The sequence below is a fragment of the Danio aesculapii genome, chromosome 1 (assembly GCF_903798145.1).
Source record: "Danio aesculapii chromosome 1, fDanAes4.1, whole genome shotgun sequence".
NCBI lineage: Eukaryota > Metazoa > Chordata > Actinopteri > Cypriniformes > Danionidae > Danio > Danio aesculapii.
This window is the reverse complement of record NC_079435.1, coordinates 11,039,289-11,059,933: the sequence shown is the minus strand read 5'-3', so window position 1 is coordinate 11,059,933 and position 20,645 is coordinate 11,039,289. Positions and strand designations below refer to the sequence as shown.

Genomic DNA, 20,645 nt, shown 5'->3' with positions numbered 1-20,645 from the left:
TTGTCACTCCTTATATAAGTTACTTGCTTCATTTAGTGACTGTTATTGTTCCTTTTTTATGTACTCTGACCTGTTTACCTTAATTGTTACCTTAACATGCGCACACACACGCGCACACACACACACACGCACGCACTTGATTGTATTGTTGTTGTTTTTTGTATTTTTGTTATTGTTTCATTTTCTTTATATTTGCATTATCTCAAATTTTGTACCTTTTGTATATTCTAATAAAAAAAAAAAGAAAGCAGGTAAAAAAAACATGCTGTGTGATAATGAAAGGATGATCACACACACATGGTTAACGTTAGACCCATAAATAATCTGTTCAAAGAATGGTTAAAGTGAAAGACACTGGCGCTGCTTACAATAAGTCCACTCTGGAAATCTTGAAAGCAGCAAGACTGTGCATGCATGTTCATCACTTTTTGTCTAGTCTATTTGAAAGGGAACCAATCTCATCAGTTGTGTTTCTAGACACAGTTGCTTCACGCAAGGAAACAGGAGCGCTCACGCGTTATAAACAGTCGCACGCATCACCTCAGCTATTAGTGCAAGTGATTATCCTCTCATTCGGTAATCACCTGCTTTGCTCGCGAAGTTGCGAACGCAATTATTTTTGTCAGTCGGGTTGCTTCTCAATTCTAAGATCGCCTTTGCATGCATATTGGACCATCCTTATTGTCGAACCCTGCTTTTAAGAATTATTATCTGGGAAAATTTTTTAACCAGCCAAAGTGGCTAGTTGGAGTGTCTGTCTGATTATTAAAACTGATATTCAGCAAAAGAGAGGATACGTTTCATATTTTTCAAAGAAAATGAAAGGCAGTTATGTTATAGGCTCTGTTTTGGTATAAATATGCATATAGTGAAGATGACGATCATATGAATATGCAGCTACACGATGCCTCGACATTTTTAGTGTCTATTAAGTTAATATCAAAATGAAAATAGGCAGTTCCTCATCTCATGTTGAGCCACGGACTGGTACCGGTCTGTGGCCCGGTGGTTGAGGACCACTGCTGTAAACCAAATAAACCTGTACACACACAAAACTATGTACATAGAATAACACAAACGTATGTTGATTGTCGCAAAATTGCATAAAGCAGCAAATTTGATTCATTTTTAGATGCAAAAATTGGTTGGAATGGCAAATTTGTGATTTATTTTTATGTCACTTTAACAAAACAGCAACAATACTAATAACTGTGATGATTTTGGCCACTATAATCGTGAAACTAAAGACAGAAAGACACAAAGAATAGTATTCAAATACTTTATTAATCCCTTCATACAGCACAAGAGGTCAGAGAATAGGCTTTCTCACAGGGGGAAATTTCCTATTTGATGCCGCTCTTACTCATTGTCTGAGCTTTGCACACTCCTTTGCCAGTGACCTCAAAAGCAACTCCCTTGTAAGTGGCCACACATTGATCATCGGTGAGCAAGTCTGGCTGGACTTGCTCCCACACTTTCTTCTTGGGGTTCAGCTCCTTGTCAGGCTCACCTGGACCAGAAAGAGCAGAGCGTTTGATTAGTTTTTCCCCAAAAGACTCCAAACAAAAGCCGGTTTTGAAATCAACTCCGAGTGTTATTAACGTTCGCGTCTGAATCGAACCGAATGTTCCACTTAATTCCAGCCAAAACTGGGCGCTCCAAACAGTCAAGGACTCTTGGAAAGCAGACCAAGACACCTGTTTTTGCTACTACCTACAAGAAGCAGACATAAATCAAAGCACAATGAAGTCAAAAGCTTGATTTGAATGCAGACACTGATCCTGGGTTTTTAGCCGCTGACCTTTCCACAACCATCATAACTGCTAGAATCCAAATGCGAGACGAGAAGGAAAGAAAGGAGCAAGAAAGGTCACGGTCTGTCCTCATTACTTTTAATGGCAAGTTTCAGAGCGCCGTAAATACAAAATAAAAGAAGCAACAAAATTGATCATTAAAAAAAATGAGTCACATTTGAGAATACTAAACAATTGTATGGCAAAACAAAAGAAGAAAACGTAGAAAAGGAAGTTAAAATATAATTAACCTAATAAAACGAATTTGGTGGCTTGTACTCTTTCTCTCTCAGTAATAATCTGTGTTGATTGTGGACCATTTTGGGTCATTTTATGACTCCCAACAACTGGAGGAAGTTGGAGAACTGCCTTAATCCTCCTACGTGCTTTGTTTTTGTATTGGGAATAACTTGGGAAAAAAACACTGGGACAACATCTTACACTTTTTGGCAGCTGGAAAGATGAAGAGTTTAAAAATGGAGAGATGGGAGGCGAAATTGACATTTATCTTCTCGTGTCTGTGCAGATGGTCCTCCCCTGCACTGCATATTCGCACGATTCCTGGGAATTTTCCCATTAGTTATTGTGCTCGACCACAAAAACTCCTCCAAATCTCTTTCTAGCCAGATCCAACATATTATTTAATGGCTTGCAAATAAAATTCAGATTGTTTGTGAGGTTCCCCTAAGCACGGAGGAATTGGCTTTTATATGTAATGGGAATATAATATTAGCTCATATAAATGAAAACAAAGAACTTAAAGGCTGGAATAGGCAACACAAATCAACCCCCAAATTTTTGCCTAGATTTGCATCCTGGCGGAGATATCGCTCACTGAAGTCATAGATGGTGTAAATTTCACAGAAATTGTATAATTTATTTATTTTGATCAAAATATGATTTTATACAGCTGGAGTATATTAAGCATGTTTGTTATTATAAGCTGATTTTCAGTAAGACAAAACAATCTAGATTTTAGTACTTATTCAGTAATTATAATTAAACTAGGGTTTATGGTACTAAATGGTACTGTGTGTTTTAGGTGGTGCCTTGGCCGTTTTAGGCCTGTGATGGATAAATGTGAATATTAAAACTGCAGGCCAGTAGGTGGAGACAAGTTTAATATTGCATTTTGTTATGAACAGACTCACAAACTCAAATAATTTAATAAAAAACAGATTAATTAAGCATCATCTGTTTTTAAAACTAGCCTAGAGCGCCGCCTGCTGTTAAAAACTAGCCTAGAGCGCCGCCTGCTGTTAAAAACTAGCCTAGAGCGCCATATTCTGTTAAAATACTAGCCTAGAGCACTATCTGCTGTTTAAAACCTAGTCTAGAGCACCATCTTCTGATTAAATACTAGCCCAGAGTGCCATATTCTGTTTAAATACTATCCTAGAGCGCCATCTGCCTTTCAAAACTGATCTAGAGCGCCACTTGCTGTTAAAAACTAGCCTAGAGCGCCATATTCTGTTTAAATACTAGCCTAGAGCACCATCTGCTGTTTAAAACCTAGTCTAGAGCACCATCTTCTGATTAAATACTAGCCTGGAGCGCCATATTCTGTTTAAAAACTAGCCTAGACCGCCATCTGCTGTTTAAAAAACCAGCCTTAAGCACCATCTTCTGATTAAATACTAGCCTAGAGCACCATCTGTTGTTAAAAATGAGCTAAGAGCACCATCTGCCATTCAAACCTAACTAGAGCGCCACCTGCTGTTAAAAACTAGGCTACGTCTGAAATTGCATACTTTTATACTATATAGAACGCAAAACAGCATGCGAGCTGAGTATTATGTTCAAATTAATAGAAATTAAAAAAATTGTATGTGAAAATACCTGCATGGCCTACTTCTTCTGGTGAGATTCTGAAGTGCGCATCCGATGGACGCTACACTATCCCATGATGCTTTGCGAGAGAATTCATGAATGGGAGTGAAGCGACGCAACTGAAGCGTGTAGGTCATGTGATCATGACAAAATGGCAGATGTAGGCCCAATCCCAATTCTACCCCTTAGCCCTTCCCCTGTCCCAATTCTCTTTAGCTTGAAGGCGTAGGGCTAAGAGGAAGGGGTGAATAGCCCTTCGAACGAAGATTTTTCAGGACCACACTTAAAACCAAGGGGTAATAAAATTTCCCAGTATACACCAGCCACAACGGCAGTATTGCTGAACTCAGAAGTAAGGAGATCCACAAATTAGTATTTTTTTGTCATTATTACGAATTTTTACAACAAACAAACAAATGTTTTAATATATTCATAACCGCGCTCATGTTTTACCGTCATGCTTTAAAAAAAAAAGCAAAAAAACCTCCGCTAAATTTTGCGATCTATAATCCTTATTAATAACTCCTGTATAGTCGTCCCACAACATTCTGACACTCGATGACACTCGAATACCCTGTCAGAAAAGTCTAGTGGCTGAGAATGGGCTTTTTACAGTGTCTGTTATAATGTTAATGTTGTGCTTGTGTGTTTACATTGATTAATATGGCCATGGTGTAAATACACAGCACAGTTACGGTCTTATTGCCACATTAGATCATTATGATAACATGAAAATTTGCTTTCAGTGATTTCCTTAAGATAAATACTAAAAAACAGCACAGCTGGAATAACTACAACAGTCGCGATCGTCTGATCTCACATGAAGCAAGAGATCGCAATGACATATGATGACGTGTGCAGGTGCTGTAGTGCTGTCCCAATTCTTAGGGGTAAATTCTGAAGCCCTGCCCCTTAACCCTCAGTTGTAAGGGCCAAGGGGAAAGGGTAGGGGTACATAAATAGAATTGGGATTGGGCCGTAGTATGTCCGAGTTCCATTCATACTACTCACATTCATATGTATAGAATGTACTTTTCTAACGGTCAAGTAGTAAATTCAAATGTATTACCCAATGGGCGATTTCGGACGCAGCCCTAATCTAGAGCTCAATCTGCGGTTAAAAACTAGCCTAGAGGCACATTTGTTGTTAAAAACTAGCGTAGAGCACCATCTGCTATTAAAAACTAGCCTAGAGCATAGTCTATTGTTAAAATCTAGCCTAGAGCGCCATCTGCTGTTAAAAACTAGCCTAGAGTGCATATGTTGTTAAAAAAATCCGAGACTGCCATCAGCTGTAAAAAAACTAGCCTAGAGGGCCGTCTATTGTTAAAAACTAGCCTAGAGCGACGTCTGCTGTTAAAAACTAGCTTAGAGCGCTATATGTTGTTAAAAACTAGCCTAGAGCACAATTTGCTGTTAAAAACTAGCCTAGAGCGACATCAGTTGTTAAAAAATAGTCTAGAACGCCATCTGCTGTTAAAAACTTGCCTAGAGCACCATCTGCTGTTAAATACTAGCCTACAGCGACATGATGTTAAAACTAGCCTAGAGCACCATCTGCAGTTAAAAACTAGCCTAGAGCGATATCTGCTTTTAAAAACTAGCCTAGTGTGACATCTGCTGTTAAAAATTAGCCTAGAGCGCCATCTGCTATTAAAGACTAGCCTAGAGCGACATCTGCTGTTAAAGACTAGCCTAGAGCGACATCTGCTATTAAAGACTAGCCTAGAGCGACATCTGCTATTAAAGACTAGCCTAGAGTGACATCTGCTGTTAAAAACTAGCCTACAGCAACATCTGCTGTTCAAAACTAAGTTCAGTATCGATTCAAGATATAATAGCGATGATTCAGCTCTTTGGTAAATATCGCACAACCTTCATTTTGGAGTTTGGAGAATACGAAACATACATCTGATCCTGTACTGAGGTTAATTTTTATTGTTCAGAATGACTCCCTAGACTTGAATAGCATGATCCCATGTTATTTAGTGTATGATGCTCTGTTGTTCCCCAAAAAAGTTAAAGACGTATTGTGTCAGGTCAGGTTTGTGCAATAATACAAATGTCTCATCCAATTCAGTGAAGTTTGATAGCTATGGCAAAAGATGCACTTTGAATACTGGCAAGCATTTACAGTATATGACTTAGTGGATATAGAGGATGCAATAAATGCATGGATTTGTTATTTTTATGGAGAATCTTGTCCATCTGGAGCCTGACAGTCTCTGGTCAAGCTCCGGGGACTTTTCTTTAAAGAAATGTGTCCCAGGGAAAAAAAGACACTCATATGTCACACGACAGGACGTTTTAGTGTCACAAAGAAGAAAGAAAGTTTGAAAACAACACTTAAGAGAGCAAGTAAATCACAGCAGAACTTTGTTTCTTGTGAGAGCTGTTCCTTTAATAAACCAGCATGAGGCTCTCAGATGGGCTCCACCAAGCAGACTGTGAGTGCCATTGGACCATTGGCCAGTTATATCGCATTTCATTGCAGTACGTCTGTGTATAAAAATGAAATGTTACCTGGGAAGCCCTGGAAGGTGATCCTGTCGCCAGCCATGGCTCCACTCGGGGGATCCAGGATTTCCACCTTCTCTGGAGAGCTGGCACACATGACCATTGCCTGGGACAAAACACCTCTCATCTTAGCCGGCTTCAGGTTGCAGAGGAGCACGGCCATTCGATTTTGCATCTGAGGAAATGAACACAAAATTATTACAGATCAGCCAAAGAATCCAGATCAGTTTTCTTAGAGCTGGCCTTAAGTTTGAATCATCTTTTTTCTGCATATTGTGATATTTATAGACTTTTTTCACAAGACTGTTATGATGCATTTAACGGTCATCAGCATCTGGAATACTTGAAAGTCTTTAATATTTAGATTTTTTTCAAATGTATGAACATTTATGTGTTTACATATGTATTATGTTATCTTTGCATCAAATAACAAAAAAACTAATTACCGCTTACGAGAGGTGTTTCTAATGAAATGTCTATAGGGGAAGACAGTAAACTAGGGTTGGGCGATGTCCACCAATTTGGCATAATGCGATGTCTAATGTGAAACATTGCGATGGACAATGGCATTGTCGTCGTAGGCTGCTGTGACTTAATTAATTATGAATGAACAGTTACCACATCAATCACTTTTTTCGGCAGGACTCTGGGATGAATAGGCAGAGGGATCTGTGTCGTTATAACGGCGTCGACAAACTTGGTTGGTAAAAAAGGTGCACAACCAACAGGAACCAACCAACAGTATCTGAGGTTTTCACTAAAATGACTAAGTACAAGCGTGAAAGTGAAAGATTGAAGCAGTGTACTGACGCTGTGACATGTTACCTGATAGATTCAAAAGACAGAAGAGTCGTTAGATAAAGACAAGATTAATAAAATATCATGTTTAACAACTGTAGTGAGATGCGATCCAGCGGTACATCCTTGATAAACTGTCCGACGTGCACTGCTCTCTGGGAATTTGTGCTAAAAGCTGACTGCTTGGAGCTTAGACGTGTGCATTTGCTAGAGCGGATGACAGAGAGAGAGTGTGTGTGTGTGTGTGTGTGTGTGTGTGTGTGTGTGGTCACGTGATGTGCGTTTTCAGCGGTATAGTGTGGAAGGAGGGCTTTTCAGGAATGCGAGATGAAACGCCAGTGTGGATGTGGATCGGTTTTGTTCTAAAATGCCATTTTAAAACTAAGACGTATTAGTGTAAACCAGGCCTCAGTGTGTATTTTTTGTGAGCGGGTTGCTGCTGTGTCGGCAATAGGGCAGAGGATCGCAATGCCGGCTCAGCATCGTGATGTCTATCAGCCGTCGGCCCAACAGTACAGTAAATTTGACGTTGTTCTCTCTTCTGGCTGCTGTTATCAGTCTCACAATATTTTTCCCCTTTTCTAAAAAGTCTTGATAACACTATTGTGGAGTTTTTCTTTTATTATTTCAGTAAATAGGATTGTAAAAAATCATTTGTTGTGCTCTCCCAATTCACTGCGCTGTAAGTTTACAAACTTTGACGACTTTGACTACTGAGAAAGCCAGAAATGTGAAAAGGGTCCATTAAAGTTAAATATAGCGCAGGACTTTATTTAAGTACATAAGGGACTGACTGGATTGTTGTGATTTACTTTTGGTTGATCTGATGTTAGCGACAGGTTGATCCGGTCCTCGTGGTCAAAAACACATGATTTCATGGGGACTTAATCAGTCCAAAATCTCATTCATTTATTTTTCTCTGGCTTAGTCTCTATTTCAGAGAACGCCATAGCGAAATGAACCGCCAACTATTCCAGCATTCGTTTTATGCAGCGGATGCGCTTCCAGCCACAACCCAGTACTGGGAAACACACATACACACTCATTCACAAAAATACACAACGGCCAATTTAGTTTAGTCCAATTCACCTATAGTGCATGTCTTTGGACTGTGGGGGAAACCGGAGCACACGGAGGAAACCCACACCAACACCGGGAAAACATGCAAACTCCACACAGAAATGCCAACAGGCCCAGCCAGGACTCAAACCAGTGACCTTCTTGCTGTGAGGCGACGGTGCTAACCACTGAGCCACCATGCCACCCTCGAGGCCAAAAGAGTTTTTTTGGCAGAATGTTCTCTCCTACAGGTCAACACTTTCAAGCTATTAGTCTATGGCGGTTACGTATTACGTTTGACTTTCTTTCATCTGGAAATCTTCTCTAATTAATTTCTTCTGTTCGAAAATTCCTGCACAGGATAAAAAACAATTGTTGCTGCCTTAATTTTAGTTGAATTAAATGAATCTTTCTAGTTACCGGAAATTACGTGAGTCAAACTGACTAAAAATATTAAGTTACACATTGTATAACTTAAAAAATGTAGTTCAAATACAAAACAAAAACATTTGTTGCCATCACTTTTTGTCATATAGTTATTTCCAGAGCAGGTCTTAAAAAGCCTTTTATCCTTTTACATTCATCCATTCATTTTCCTTCGGCTTAGTCCCTTTATTCATCAGGGGTCGCCACAGCGGAATGAACCACCAACTTATCCAGCAAATGCCCTTCACAGCGGATGCCCTTCCAGCTGCAACCCAGTTCTTGGAAACACTCATACACACTCACATTCATACACACACACACACACACACACACACACACACACACACACACACACACACACACACACACACACACACACACACACACACACACACACACACACACACACACACACACACTACGGCCAATTTAGTTAATCCAGTTTACCTATACTGCATGTCTTTAGAATGTGGGGGAAACCGGAGCACCTGGAGGAAACCCACGCCAACACAGGGAGAGCATGCAAACTCCACATAGAAATGCCAACTGACCCAGCTGGGAAACCAGCGAGCTTCTTGCTGTAAGGCGATAGTACTAAACACTGAGCCATCGTGTTGCCCTATCCTTTTACAAATTATATAAAATCATAAATGTTGCATTAAGTGCTTAAAATGTGCATCTTACTCTGTATTTTTGTTTTGTACTAAAATATCGGAACATAAACGATGACATAAAGTCTTGTTTTCTAAGATACTGCACACAATCAAGTGTTAATGATTAAAACTGTACAAATATCTGCAAGCAAGGTCTGAAAATGATTTAACATTTCATTTCTGTCTGACTTCATAAACTTGATCGTTTTATCATAAATCTGTTTCATAACAGAAAACAAGTCTTATTTTTTTAAATGAAAAAAATATTTTGATCTGATCTGAGCTTCCACATGACGCAATACATTACACAGAGCAGATGCGCATTTAAAAAAGGTTTTGCTAGAGCAAGAAGAACATTTAAGAATCAGATAATGTTTTTCATGTGGATATCAAAACTATGATTTCAAAGTGAATTTGGGAAAAGAAACATCTAGATCAGGGGTGTCAAACTCACTTCCTGGAGGGGCTGCAGCCCTGCACAGTTTAGTTCCAACCCTGCTCCAACACACTTACCTGCAGGTTTCAAACAAGCCTGAGGGACTCAATTAGTTTGATCAGATGTGTTTAATTAGAGTTGGAACTAAACTGTGCAGTGCTGTGGCCCTCCAGGAACTGAGTTTGACACCTGTGATCTAGATGTTTCCTTGCAGTTTTCTTGTTTCAAGCAGTTTTGAAATGAAATCAGTTTTCCCCTTTGTTTGCCTTTTGTAATTAAGCTGCGATTTAAAATCATGCTATTGTTTAATCATAAAACCTGCACTTGTGAGTTGATTTACTCTAGAAACTGGTTCGGTAAAAACAACCATCCTGGATGTACTTTCTCCCATTTATATTGCAGCTACTTGCCACAATATATAAATTTGCCACAAAACATGATAGTTTATTAACCCTTTCACGTATATGATCACACCGGTGTGATCAGCCTCAGCTGCTCCCTAAAGCGTACAATCACACCGGTGTGATTAGATTGTCATCAACTGCTCAAACAACATTTATTTTAGGTTTCAGACATTCAAATACACATAGCTACAAACAAAACATACCATTAAAGTTTGTAAAATACACACGGATGTCTTTGGAGATGGCAATAATAATTATTTTTCAATATAACTGGACGATGTGCTTTACTCAATTAGATTCACGATACACAGTTTATGTAACTAGAATTTTTTTCTATTCCTCTCCCAGATAAACAGTTACTTACTTTCATATTTTTCTGAATAAAATAATAAATAAATATGATGTGATAAAAATGACACGTCACCTTGGGAATTTTAGAACGCAATGGCCAATAGGTAACGGTCACAATAAAAAAAGTCACGCAGGAGGGTCAGCTGGAGTACTTAATCACGGGTGAAATGGTTAAATCTTTAATTAAACGCAAGGCTGACAGAAAGGAAAACAGCTGATGGGGCACACACTAACCTATGCATAAATTCAGACACAAGATGGCACCAAACAGTCAAAAATGCAAAGCTAACAAAAACGAAACTGGCTGAATAAATCATATACTAACCTACATATAATTCATGACAAACAAGCAGATACAAATGAATGTGGATGTAAGGAATTGAACGTATCCACTGACGTTCAAGGCGATTTAAAGTTCCCAGATGAGCCTGCGTTATTTAGAGGTTGTTAGCTGGGAATAACATGCCTTGGAATGTCGTGACTGGCCAATCAGAAGTGAGTATTCCAGACAGCTGTGTAATAAAAAACACTTGTTGTGCATCTATGTGATCACATGCTTTCTTAACTACTGTTTTTTCACCGCTTTTTTTCATATACCCGTGTTTATTTTGTTATTGAGAGAAAAGAATGAAGCACATGTTCATCTAAATGCCACTTTCTGAATGTTGTGCTTGCTTTTTTCCATACCTAAATGGCAAACTTAAAAAAAAATTGACCTGAACTCATTGCATGGCAGAAAGCAAAATTATGCAATGGTCCAAAAACATCAACAAGATACCGTGTTATGAGGAACAGCTGGGAAACTTCATAACAGCGGAATAATTCGTTTTTATGACTAAGAACAAGGGATGCAGAACAAAACAGACCCCCTAACAAAATTAATAAACTTAATACATGCAATAAGCTAATCTCATCTCATCTACGTCCAAAATCCTGTACGCAACCAACTGTGGACGTTCATTATTATTTCAACTCTATAAATGCACAAACATACTTAAAGCAACCGTGATGCAGTCATAACCAGAGATTTGGGGGGAACCGAACGTAATTAAACGAATGAAGGAAACAGATGCGTTTTATTGGTGTAATTAGAATTTCTGACGAGCTGCTAGGAATCCCCTAAACAAATCGTAAACTTGGGGCTCTGGAAAATAAAGCACAAGAGACTGAGCTGTGTGCATGGAGCAGGTTTATGGACCTGCATGAATCGTAGTAGTGCAGACGTTTTATATGAAACAGTAAAACTGAAATATCCCCCTTCACAATATTCTGACACATAACACCTAATCAACAAAAGCTGCATTCATTTTATGGCAAACAAAGATCGCTGTTGGGTACAGTAGCAAGACTAACTGCGCTCACGTTACTTCAGACTAGTCCAAAACACTGTCTCGTAAATACTAGCTTGGTTTTTTTTTTTTGATATTTTGTAAATGATGCAATGCATTTAGTTTTTGTTTTTTGTGTTTTTCATTTCAATATAGTGAAAAAAAGTAACACTTTTATTTATATTTATACAGTTGAAGTTACAATTATTAGCCCCCCATTTGATTTTTTTTTTCTTTTTTAAATATTTCCCAAATTATGTTTAACAGAGCAAGGAAATTTTCACAGTATGTCTGATAATATTTTTTCTTCTGGAGAAAGTCTTTTTTTGTTTTATTTCGGATAGATTAAAAGCAGTTTAAAAATTTTTATGAACCATTTTAAGGTCAAAATTATTAGCCCCTTTTTTTTCGACTGTCTACAGAACAAACCATCATTATACTGTAACTTGCCTAATTACCCTAACTTGCCTGGTTAACCTAATTAACCTAGTTAAGCCTTTAAATGTCACTTTAAGCTGTATAGAAGTGTCCTGAAAAATATCTAGTCAAATATTATTTACTGTCATCATGGCAAGGATAAAAAAAAATCAGTAATTAGAAATTATTAAAACTATTATGTTTAGAAATGTGTTGAAAAATTCTGTAGTTACTACCGAATGAATTACAACATTCCAGTTTAAAGGTGCAGTAGGTGATCTGCCTAAATGCTAACCGGTTAGCATAATATGTTTAAAACACAATCCTTCCCCTGCCGTCCAAAGCCAATCCTCCTGAAATCACACGAATGCGCACATTAAAGATGACAGAGACCCACTAGATAATGTCATTCGTCAATTAGAAAACTTTATCATACTTTATAATACTACAATTCTGAATGAAAAACTATTATATCTGGCATGTTTTCAGTTGTGTAGTTACCAAGCAGAGCTTGTCATAATGTGTGCAATATTTCATGCATGCAAGGATCGCTGGTCTTACTCTCTCACACGCTTTGTCTAAAGCCACTTCTGCATGCTTAGTGATTGGCCGGCAGCGTGCAGGAATTACACTTATCACTAAGGCATACTTGCATGCTCTTTCAGACTGAATATTCGGAGTAGCACAGTGAACAATATAGGGAGCGTGTCACAGGTTGTCGTTGTTCAAAAATGAATCAATGCAATGTGAAAACCAACTTTAGCACAGTAAAGCAGGCTAGGCAGAATAGCACTATTTACTTATGTTTTGTTATTTAAATAAATAAAAATCTACATTATCGGTGCTGTAAAAGGTCCCTTATGAAACTGAAAATAGTCACACTAATCTTTCACTGGAGGATTTCAGTGGTTGAACAACACTTATGTGCATATAACACATTCGTAACACAACACAATCTACATCAGCTTTGCGTGACTAAAAGAGTTTTAAAACATAACATTACCTGTCTAAAAGAAATACTTTAGCCATTGTGTTATCATTCCTCCAGCGTGCAAAAGTAACTCCAATATTGATTCAGGATTTAAAAAGTTTTGATTCAGCATTTGTTTTTACCACTGTCATTCGTGTCTACGTGACCGTGGCGCGCGTACACATGCAAATGGTGGATCTACGTGAACGAGTGCTCAGTTGTACAAATCTACATTTGTTGACAGACATTTGGAGCTACTAATCAGAATTAGGAATTATCGGCCCAACAATTTTTAATTGGATGAACATATTTAAATCTTAAGCCTTACCCTTGAACTACACTGATTCAATTTACTATAATCTTTTATGTGAAGCTGCTTTGACACAATCTAAATTGTAAAAGCGCTATACAAATAAAGGTGAATTGAATTACCCAGAATATAAAAATGCATATAAACACATTTAGATCATTTACTTTAAGCATTACTGTTGGAATGTGAAGAGACTTTCAACCAGCACAACAAAAACGTTTCTGAAGACTATCACCTACTGTACCTTTAATTTGTTCTATTGATTGCATTATAGTTATGTAATCAATGTATGTGATTAAAAATGTTCCTTTAAAATAATATTTATTTAAATCAATGATCTTATTTACAATACTGTTTAAGGTTCAGTGCACTGTACAAAAACTAGTACACTGAAATTTATGTTATAGAAAAATATTAAATACAAATTTTAAAAAAGAAGAAAAATCAAGAGAAGCAAAAACAATGTAAAAATTAAGCTGAATTTTTGTAGTTTGTTATTTTTATTTTTTTTGCAATATTTTGCGTCAATGTAATTGTTTTATCTTTCAATTTCTAAACATGTTTGGTGACTAAAATATTATTTGAATAAATATATCTGTTTAACAAATCTGTTTTGTTTAAATACACCAAAATAAATTGCCTATATTCACTGAGAAATGAATAAAAATATTCATTTTCAAAATGAGGTGTACTCAGTTATGCTAAGCAAGAATATTATAGTCTTCAGAATTACAGTCTTTAGTCTATTATAGTGTTCAGAATACTACAGAATATTATTATTTTATTTCAATACTGTAAAAATTTTGTTAAATCTAGGAAATATTTGAAAAATACATTTCACAAGAGGGCTAATTTTGACAGTTAATTACTGAATAAATGCAATAAATTATTTGCTCCATTTTATAAATCTTAAAATTATTATAATTAATTTTAAAGCATTAAATATAATTAAATAAAAATGATAAATCAATTTTAAAAAATTATTATCGTCTTAAAAAAAAAATTAATACATGTTACTCAAACCTGGCATGATAGTCAAGTCTAAGTTATTACCTGGTCCAGAGGGATGTGTTTGACCAGTCCGCTGACCACAGTGCGTGGAGCCGCTTCACCCACATCCACCTGCTCCACATAGAGCGAGTCTGCGTCAGGATGCTTCTCTGCGCTGATGATTCGGCCAACTCGCAGATCCAGTCGAGACACGTCCACTTTCGCATCTTCCTGAGGAGGCGCCACTGCCTTCTTCTCTTTCTTCTCACCTGCACCAAAACACCACAACTTGCCTTTTAGATATTTTTGTGTTAGCCAATCAGAATGCAAAGACCTATTATGCAGAAGTCAAATGTTTAATGTATGAATATAGCCGGCCTCTAAAATGTATTAATTCTATTTTTTATCGTTTGTACGTGTCATCAGAGAGGGAAAGCCCGACCCATTAGTGATGCGCTCTCCCTCATTAGTATAAATAACAGTGAGTGAGAAGCAGCCGTCCAATATCACCGTCTGTTTTCGCCAAACCTGCTTCAAAGATGCATTTTAAATGTGTTTAATGAGTTTTAAGATGCACACCATAGTTTTCATAGACTACTTTCTTCTGAGCCAACTTTCTTCTTAGTCCTGTTTTGAATCTGCCACTCTGCTGATGCACAGGAATTTGTAGAATTCTCATCTCACAATCTCATTTGAATTTAAAGCGACAGTCACCAAAATGGCACATTTTGGATCAAAGCCTTAAAAGGGGCCATTTCAGAGAGTTGTTTTGAACAAAATCTTCTCCTCAATAAACAGCACTTTAAATATTTTTAAAAGAACGCAAATTTCACTGGAGCGCTAATCATTTTGCCTTTAACTTTAGAGTTGCCTTTAGAGTTTCGATTTAGAATTGCCTATTTAGAATTTTCTTTTTGGAAAAAACGCCTTTCTTTCGCCTTTATGCTTGATGATTTGGGTCACGTTATTCATATTTCACACTTCCTAACTTCCGTTAAGGGTGCATAGTGCATATTGATGCGCCCTGATTTTCATGGTGCATTGTGGGACCTTTTAGAACATGAATGTTTTAGTGCACTGGAAAAATGTAGCGATTAGGACAGGACTTAAAATGGCTGTCGACCTAATGACTGCACTGACTACTGAACAAGGATTCAGATTGAGACGGACACAAAGTAATCAAACCTTAGTGGCCAATGGCTTCGCCCCTTCCACTACATGAGCAAAGGTGCGACCATTAAGAGTATCATTCGGGTATTTTAAGTGCATTAATTTTGGGGGGAATTTTCAGTGTAAATACACCACTTATGCAATGTATCCTATAAAATGGTGTAGTATAGTGCGTAAGTATGTGATTTGTGACGCACCCACGGAATCGACCTCAGCACACCCTGTGATTCTGGGTTTTTATTGTAGTAAATGTCTATCTGGAGGAAATGTGCTTTTGGTTTGTGAGGTGTTTTTAATGCAGCTCTTTGAAAGTTATTTTTAAACTTGTGCATATTGTTCCTTGGGGAGCTGTTGAGATGCTTTTAAAAGTCCACAAGTGAATGTTATGTCGCCTTGTCATCTCCGTTCTGTTTCCGAGCTTTCCCCAAAAACAGCGCTAGCAGTGGTTTCAGTTAAGTGTGCTGTTTGTTTCTAATCACTCGGGTGATTTGAAAATGGTACAATTTTATCACTGCTTTTTGGACTTGTGGGATCGGGGAGACTGTGTTGGACATACTGTCTACAAGCATAAATAGTCTCGAGTATTTTGTTAGAAACAAAGCACCACAGTACTTGGAGGTTTGGATTTTGTATGCCTCACTGGACCATAAATAAAATGAATCACTGTTTCCACAGAAATATTAATAGCACAACCGTTTTCAATACTTTTCTGAAGGATCAATATTTTTCTGAAAAATGTTTTCTGAAGGATCATTTAAACCATGCTTGACGAATGACTTTTTTTTTAAATAACAGGAATAAATGACTTTTTTAAAAATGAAATAGTAATTATTAAAATAAAAGGTTACTTTTTCGAATATTATTTCACAACATTACTGTTTTACTACATATTTGATAGTGGTGTAAATCACAGATCTCATAGGTTAACATCAAATTATGTTTTTTTTAAGTCACGGATCAGACCATTTTTAGGATCAGCAAAAAAGGGCAGGAGACAACAGTAATTTGCTTTCCATTTCTTACAAAAACAGAACTGCAAAACACTTTTGATTTTAAGAAACAGAACTTAGAACCTGTAATTTTATTAAAAATAAACTAAAGAAATAATCAGCTGAATAAAAATAAATAGTAAAATATTCAGAACCGTGAAAAATTCACTGTTACTACTACTGTTGCTGATAACGCTACATGCATAAATCTAATATTATAATTTGTACAACCGCTTTTTATTTTTTGTCTTATTTTCAATAAATGATTCAGTTATTCACTCATAAAACTTGTATAATTTTTGAAGAATTATTCAGTGGCATGTTTTTGATGGCTGCTTTTTACAACCTATTGGTTAAATAATGTAATTGCTGCCTAATACTTTCACTCTTGAGCATCAAGTTAAATGCCTATGATGGTGATTTTAATCTTTAACATAAACATCAGTGGTTTTATCTAAATTATAAACTGTTACCCCAGTACTCCTGTGTTATTTGACAGTTTGTATACTAAAGACTTTTTTGAAAAGATTTTTGCGTTTTTCAAGCACAGATTTGAATGCAGCGATTGAAAAGATAAATATACATATGCAAATCACCATCATTTGTAATTTATGTTGTGTGGGTGTTAAGATCCTGATCTTTTAATAATTAATCCTGCAGCTTACACTGGATGCATTAATGCAGGCTAAACAAGCAGTGACAGAAAACACCTTTAATAACCTAAGAAACCCACCACAACCCGAATAACCTAACAAGACTTCTTCCATCATCATTATATTTTACAGGAAAGCCTAAATGCTTTCATACATGTGATTTGAATGACGCGAGAGGCGATCTTTCTGCGATCGTTACAAATTTAGTAAAGTGAAAAAAGTTAAATTAATCTGCAGGTCACGTGTGTTCTGAACCGTGGGTTGTGATCTCTGACTCACGGATCAACCGTGATCCGTTACACCCCTAATATTTAATATAAATAAAAGCAACATTGAGCATGACATATTTTTTTTAAACAGTTTGAATATAATAATATAATCGCAATTAATCATCCAAATTAAAGTTCATATTTAGGAAATATATTTGTGTGTATGGTGTAAATATTTGTATATTTGTGAATATAGTATAAAATATTTGTGTGTGTGTGTGTATATATATATATATATATATATATATATATATATATATATATATATATATATATATATATATAGAGAGAGAGAGAGAGAGAGAGAGAGAGAGAGAGAGAGAGAGAGAGATAGATAATATATTTATATATATTGTGTATATAGACAGATAGATGGATAGCTAGACATGTAATATACATGTATATATTATGAAAAACAAGCTTATATCTTATGCAATTAATTATGATTAATCATTTGAGAGCACAAAATTAAAACATAATAATAATAATTTATTAATGAAAATCAATCTAGAATCAAACTAAAATTTCAATATTTGAAGTAAAATTCTATAATAATATATTTTAATTGTAATCAATTTTAATCAATTAATTAATGATATTATTACTATTAATCACTTACAGTTTGTTTCCCCATGAGACATATCTAAACACTATGTTTTATGTCATTAAAATTAGTTCCCTTCCCTCATTTTGGCCGTAGAAGTTAGATTTTCTTAACTGTAAACTATTTTTATTTTATAGAGATATTTAATTTTGTAACTTTAACGTCTGAAGAACAGAGAGTGCCAAAATGCACCTTATTGGGAAAAACTGCCAGTAAAAATATTTCTTTCATAACTATTCACATTCACGCAGCACTGCAAGGCCACCCTTTTAATTTCCTCTGAAAAACATCTTGAGTTACACGTAAACTCATCATCAGCTGTTAAATATGCTTCTAATTCCAAAAGCTTAAAGAAAGAAAAATAGTTTAGCAGGCGACCCTTCACTTTAAAACACCACGACTATTTATATAATTAATTCAAATCACAGCATTATGTGGTTTATTATCACAGCGCTTTGATTTTGATTAATCGCGCAGCTCGAATGTAGGTCTATCAGAAATTGCGCCAAGATTCCCTAAAGCCTTTATAATGCGAATAATCATCATCAAAAAAAAAAAAAATGCATGTCAAATACAGGTGCAAGAGAAGCGCTCATCCACACCGAAACACAGCAATCACCAACGCTGAACTAAAAAAGAAAATCCGAGAATTATAGAACATCTTGCCCACAGGAATGTCAGAGAAATGCACAACTTAACTTGTTTTTCCTCAGCCCACAAATTTACCAAAAAATGATCTGTACTGAGATATGAACAGAGTGTTCCCAAGTTGAAGGGACTTAAATTATTTGAAATGAAAATCTTTTTTTATAATAATCGACTCATTTCATAATCTCTATCCTTTAGGGTACAAGTATTCAGAAAACTGACACCCTGAAGACATCAGTGACGTCTTTAAGGCTGGTTTGCCTTCAGATCTGGTTGTAGTTTAACCTAACATTCACTTACAGTCTCTTTTTAAACACCATCAAGCTTTTCCAAATGCATTTATTACACTTCATTATTTATGAGAGTAGGATAAAGAGGTTTTTAGAAATGGGATTGCACACGTAGCGAAATGTTTTTCTCATTTATGTTCCTATTAGTAATTAAAAGGGGTAGTTCACCCAAAAATGAACATTCTGTCATTGGTTTAATTGTATTTACTCCGCTTTAGGAGCTTCTTTTTTCTATTGAACACAAAAAGAGATATTTTGAAAAATGTTGGAAACATGTAAACATTGACTTCTATAGTATTTGTTTTTCCAATTGTGGATGTCAATGGTTACTCATAAAGGTTTTGAACCCCTTGAGGGTGCGCAAACTGTGAGTAAATTTTCATTTTTGGGTGAACTATCCCTTTAAAAGTGTGAATCATTTGCATAGGGCTGTGCAATATGGCGAAATGCATTGTATTACAGCTGCACGATTCTGGCTAAAATGAGAATCACGATTCTGTAGATGTAAAATAAAGGTTAATATGAGTAGGCCATTATTATTGTTATTTCTCAAACATATGGTAAAACAACAATAATATTAGGCCTATGTGCAGGTCTACTGTTGGTTAAAATGCTACAGTTTGTATAGACTTGGTGGACTTGAATAGACTTTAAGTCTGTCCTGTTTGTTAATGCACGATAAAGTAATGACATCAGAATACAACTATTCATAATTCTGAAGTTGAATTATCATGTTTGAGACATTTGCTAGTCATTTGTCCTTATCAGATTCCCTCTTGCATTTTGTTCAACATTATATAGGCTAGAGTAGTTACACTGACACTGTTAAACATTTATTTTCATGCACAACACTCATGGATGCCGTCACTTTGAGAAAAAAAAACATACATGGAAATCACACTTCCTGCGCCGCTCTCAATCGATCGCTCTGCGCAACAAACTGAATGTAATTTACAACTTTATTACCCATTTTCACAGCCTATGTTCAGTAAAGTAGACATCATCGTACACGTGTGCGTCCTCTCTGTAGTAAACAAACGTGTGATTTAGCAACCGCGACTACATTATTACATTAAGACAGAAATTACATTTTTGGTTGAATTATACATTAGAAATACAGTATGTGACACTTTTAACGACATTTGGAGGCGTCCATGTTGTCCATGTTGCTGTGAAGACTAGTGCGTCCGCCTTTACGCTTCTCTCCTGACCATAAAAATATAATTGGCTGAATCGTAGAAAAGCTGAATTAAGATCGCGCGTAGGGTCAAAAGGGATCGCAATCTTTTTCTGATTAATCTTGCAGCTCTACATTGTATGGATCAAAAAAAAAGTCTCTCATTTCATATTACACTCAATCGTTTGTTTCGTGGTGTCACAAAATGTTTATGATAATACTTCTTCGTAATTTATATGAGCGCCATTGTTTTGATACTTTTATATTGCATGTGTTTGTACATGTATTTATAAACTTGTAACTGTAATTTTCATTATTATTATTATTTTTTTAAATATTGTATGGTTTTTTTTGTAAAAATTTATAAAGAAAGGTAAAAAAAAAAAAAAAAAGATCTGATTTTGATATATTGACACAAACCAATCTCTTCCAGGTCTCAGATACAAGTACAGTTTTTAAAAGTAAAGGTAGATGAGGTTGTTTGCAGTATTAAAAGTTTATTTCATTTCACAATCTGTGAGTATAATTAGATTTAGCACCGAACTCAAAGCTCTGAAACGTTT

The 20,645-nt window shown here is 36.1% G+C and overlaps 1 protein-coding gene across 1 annotated transcript in view; it reads right to left on the bottom strand.

Annotated features, from left to right (window-relative positions):
• Positions 1-1,265: 1,265 nt before the first annotated feature.
• Positions 1,266-20,645, bottom strand: part of aimp1a (aminoacyl tRNA synthetase complex interacting multifunctional protein 1a) — a 28,792-nt gene continuing 9,412 nt past the window's right edge. The window contains exons 5-7 of the mRNA XM_056456578.1: positions 14,346-14,551; positions 6,147-6,315; positions 1,266-1,510 (exon numbers count right to left, since the gene is read on the bottom strand). Of these exons, the coding sequence (XP_056312553.1) occupies positions 1,344-1,510; positions 6,147-6,315; positions 14,346-14,551 (542 nt within the window). The 3' untranslated portion in view covers positions 1,266-1,343. The remainder of the gene's footprint in view (positions 1,511-6,146; positions 6,316-14,345; positions 14,552-20,645) is intronic.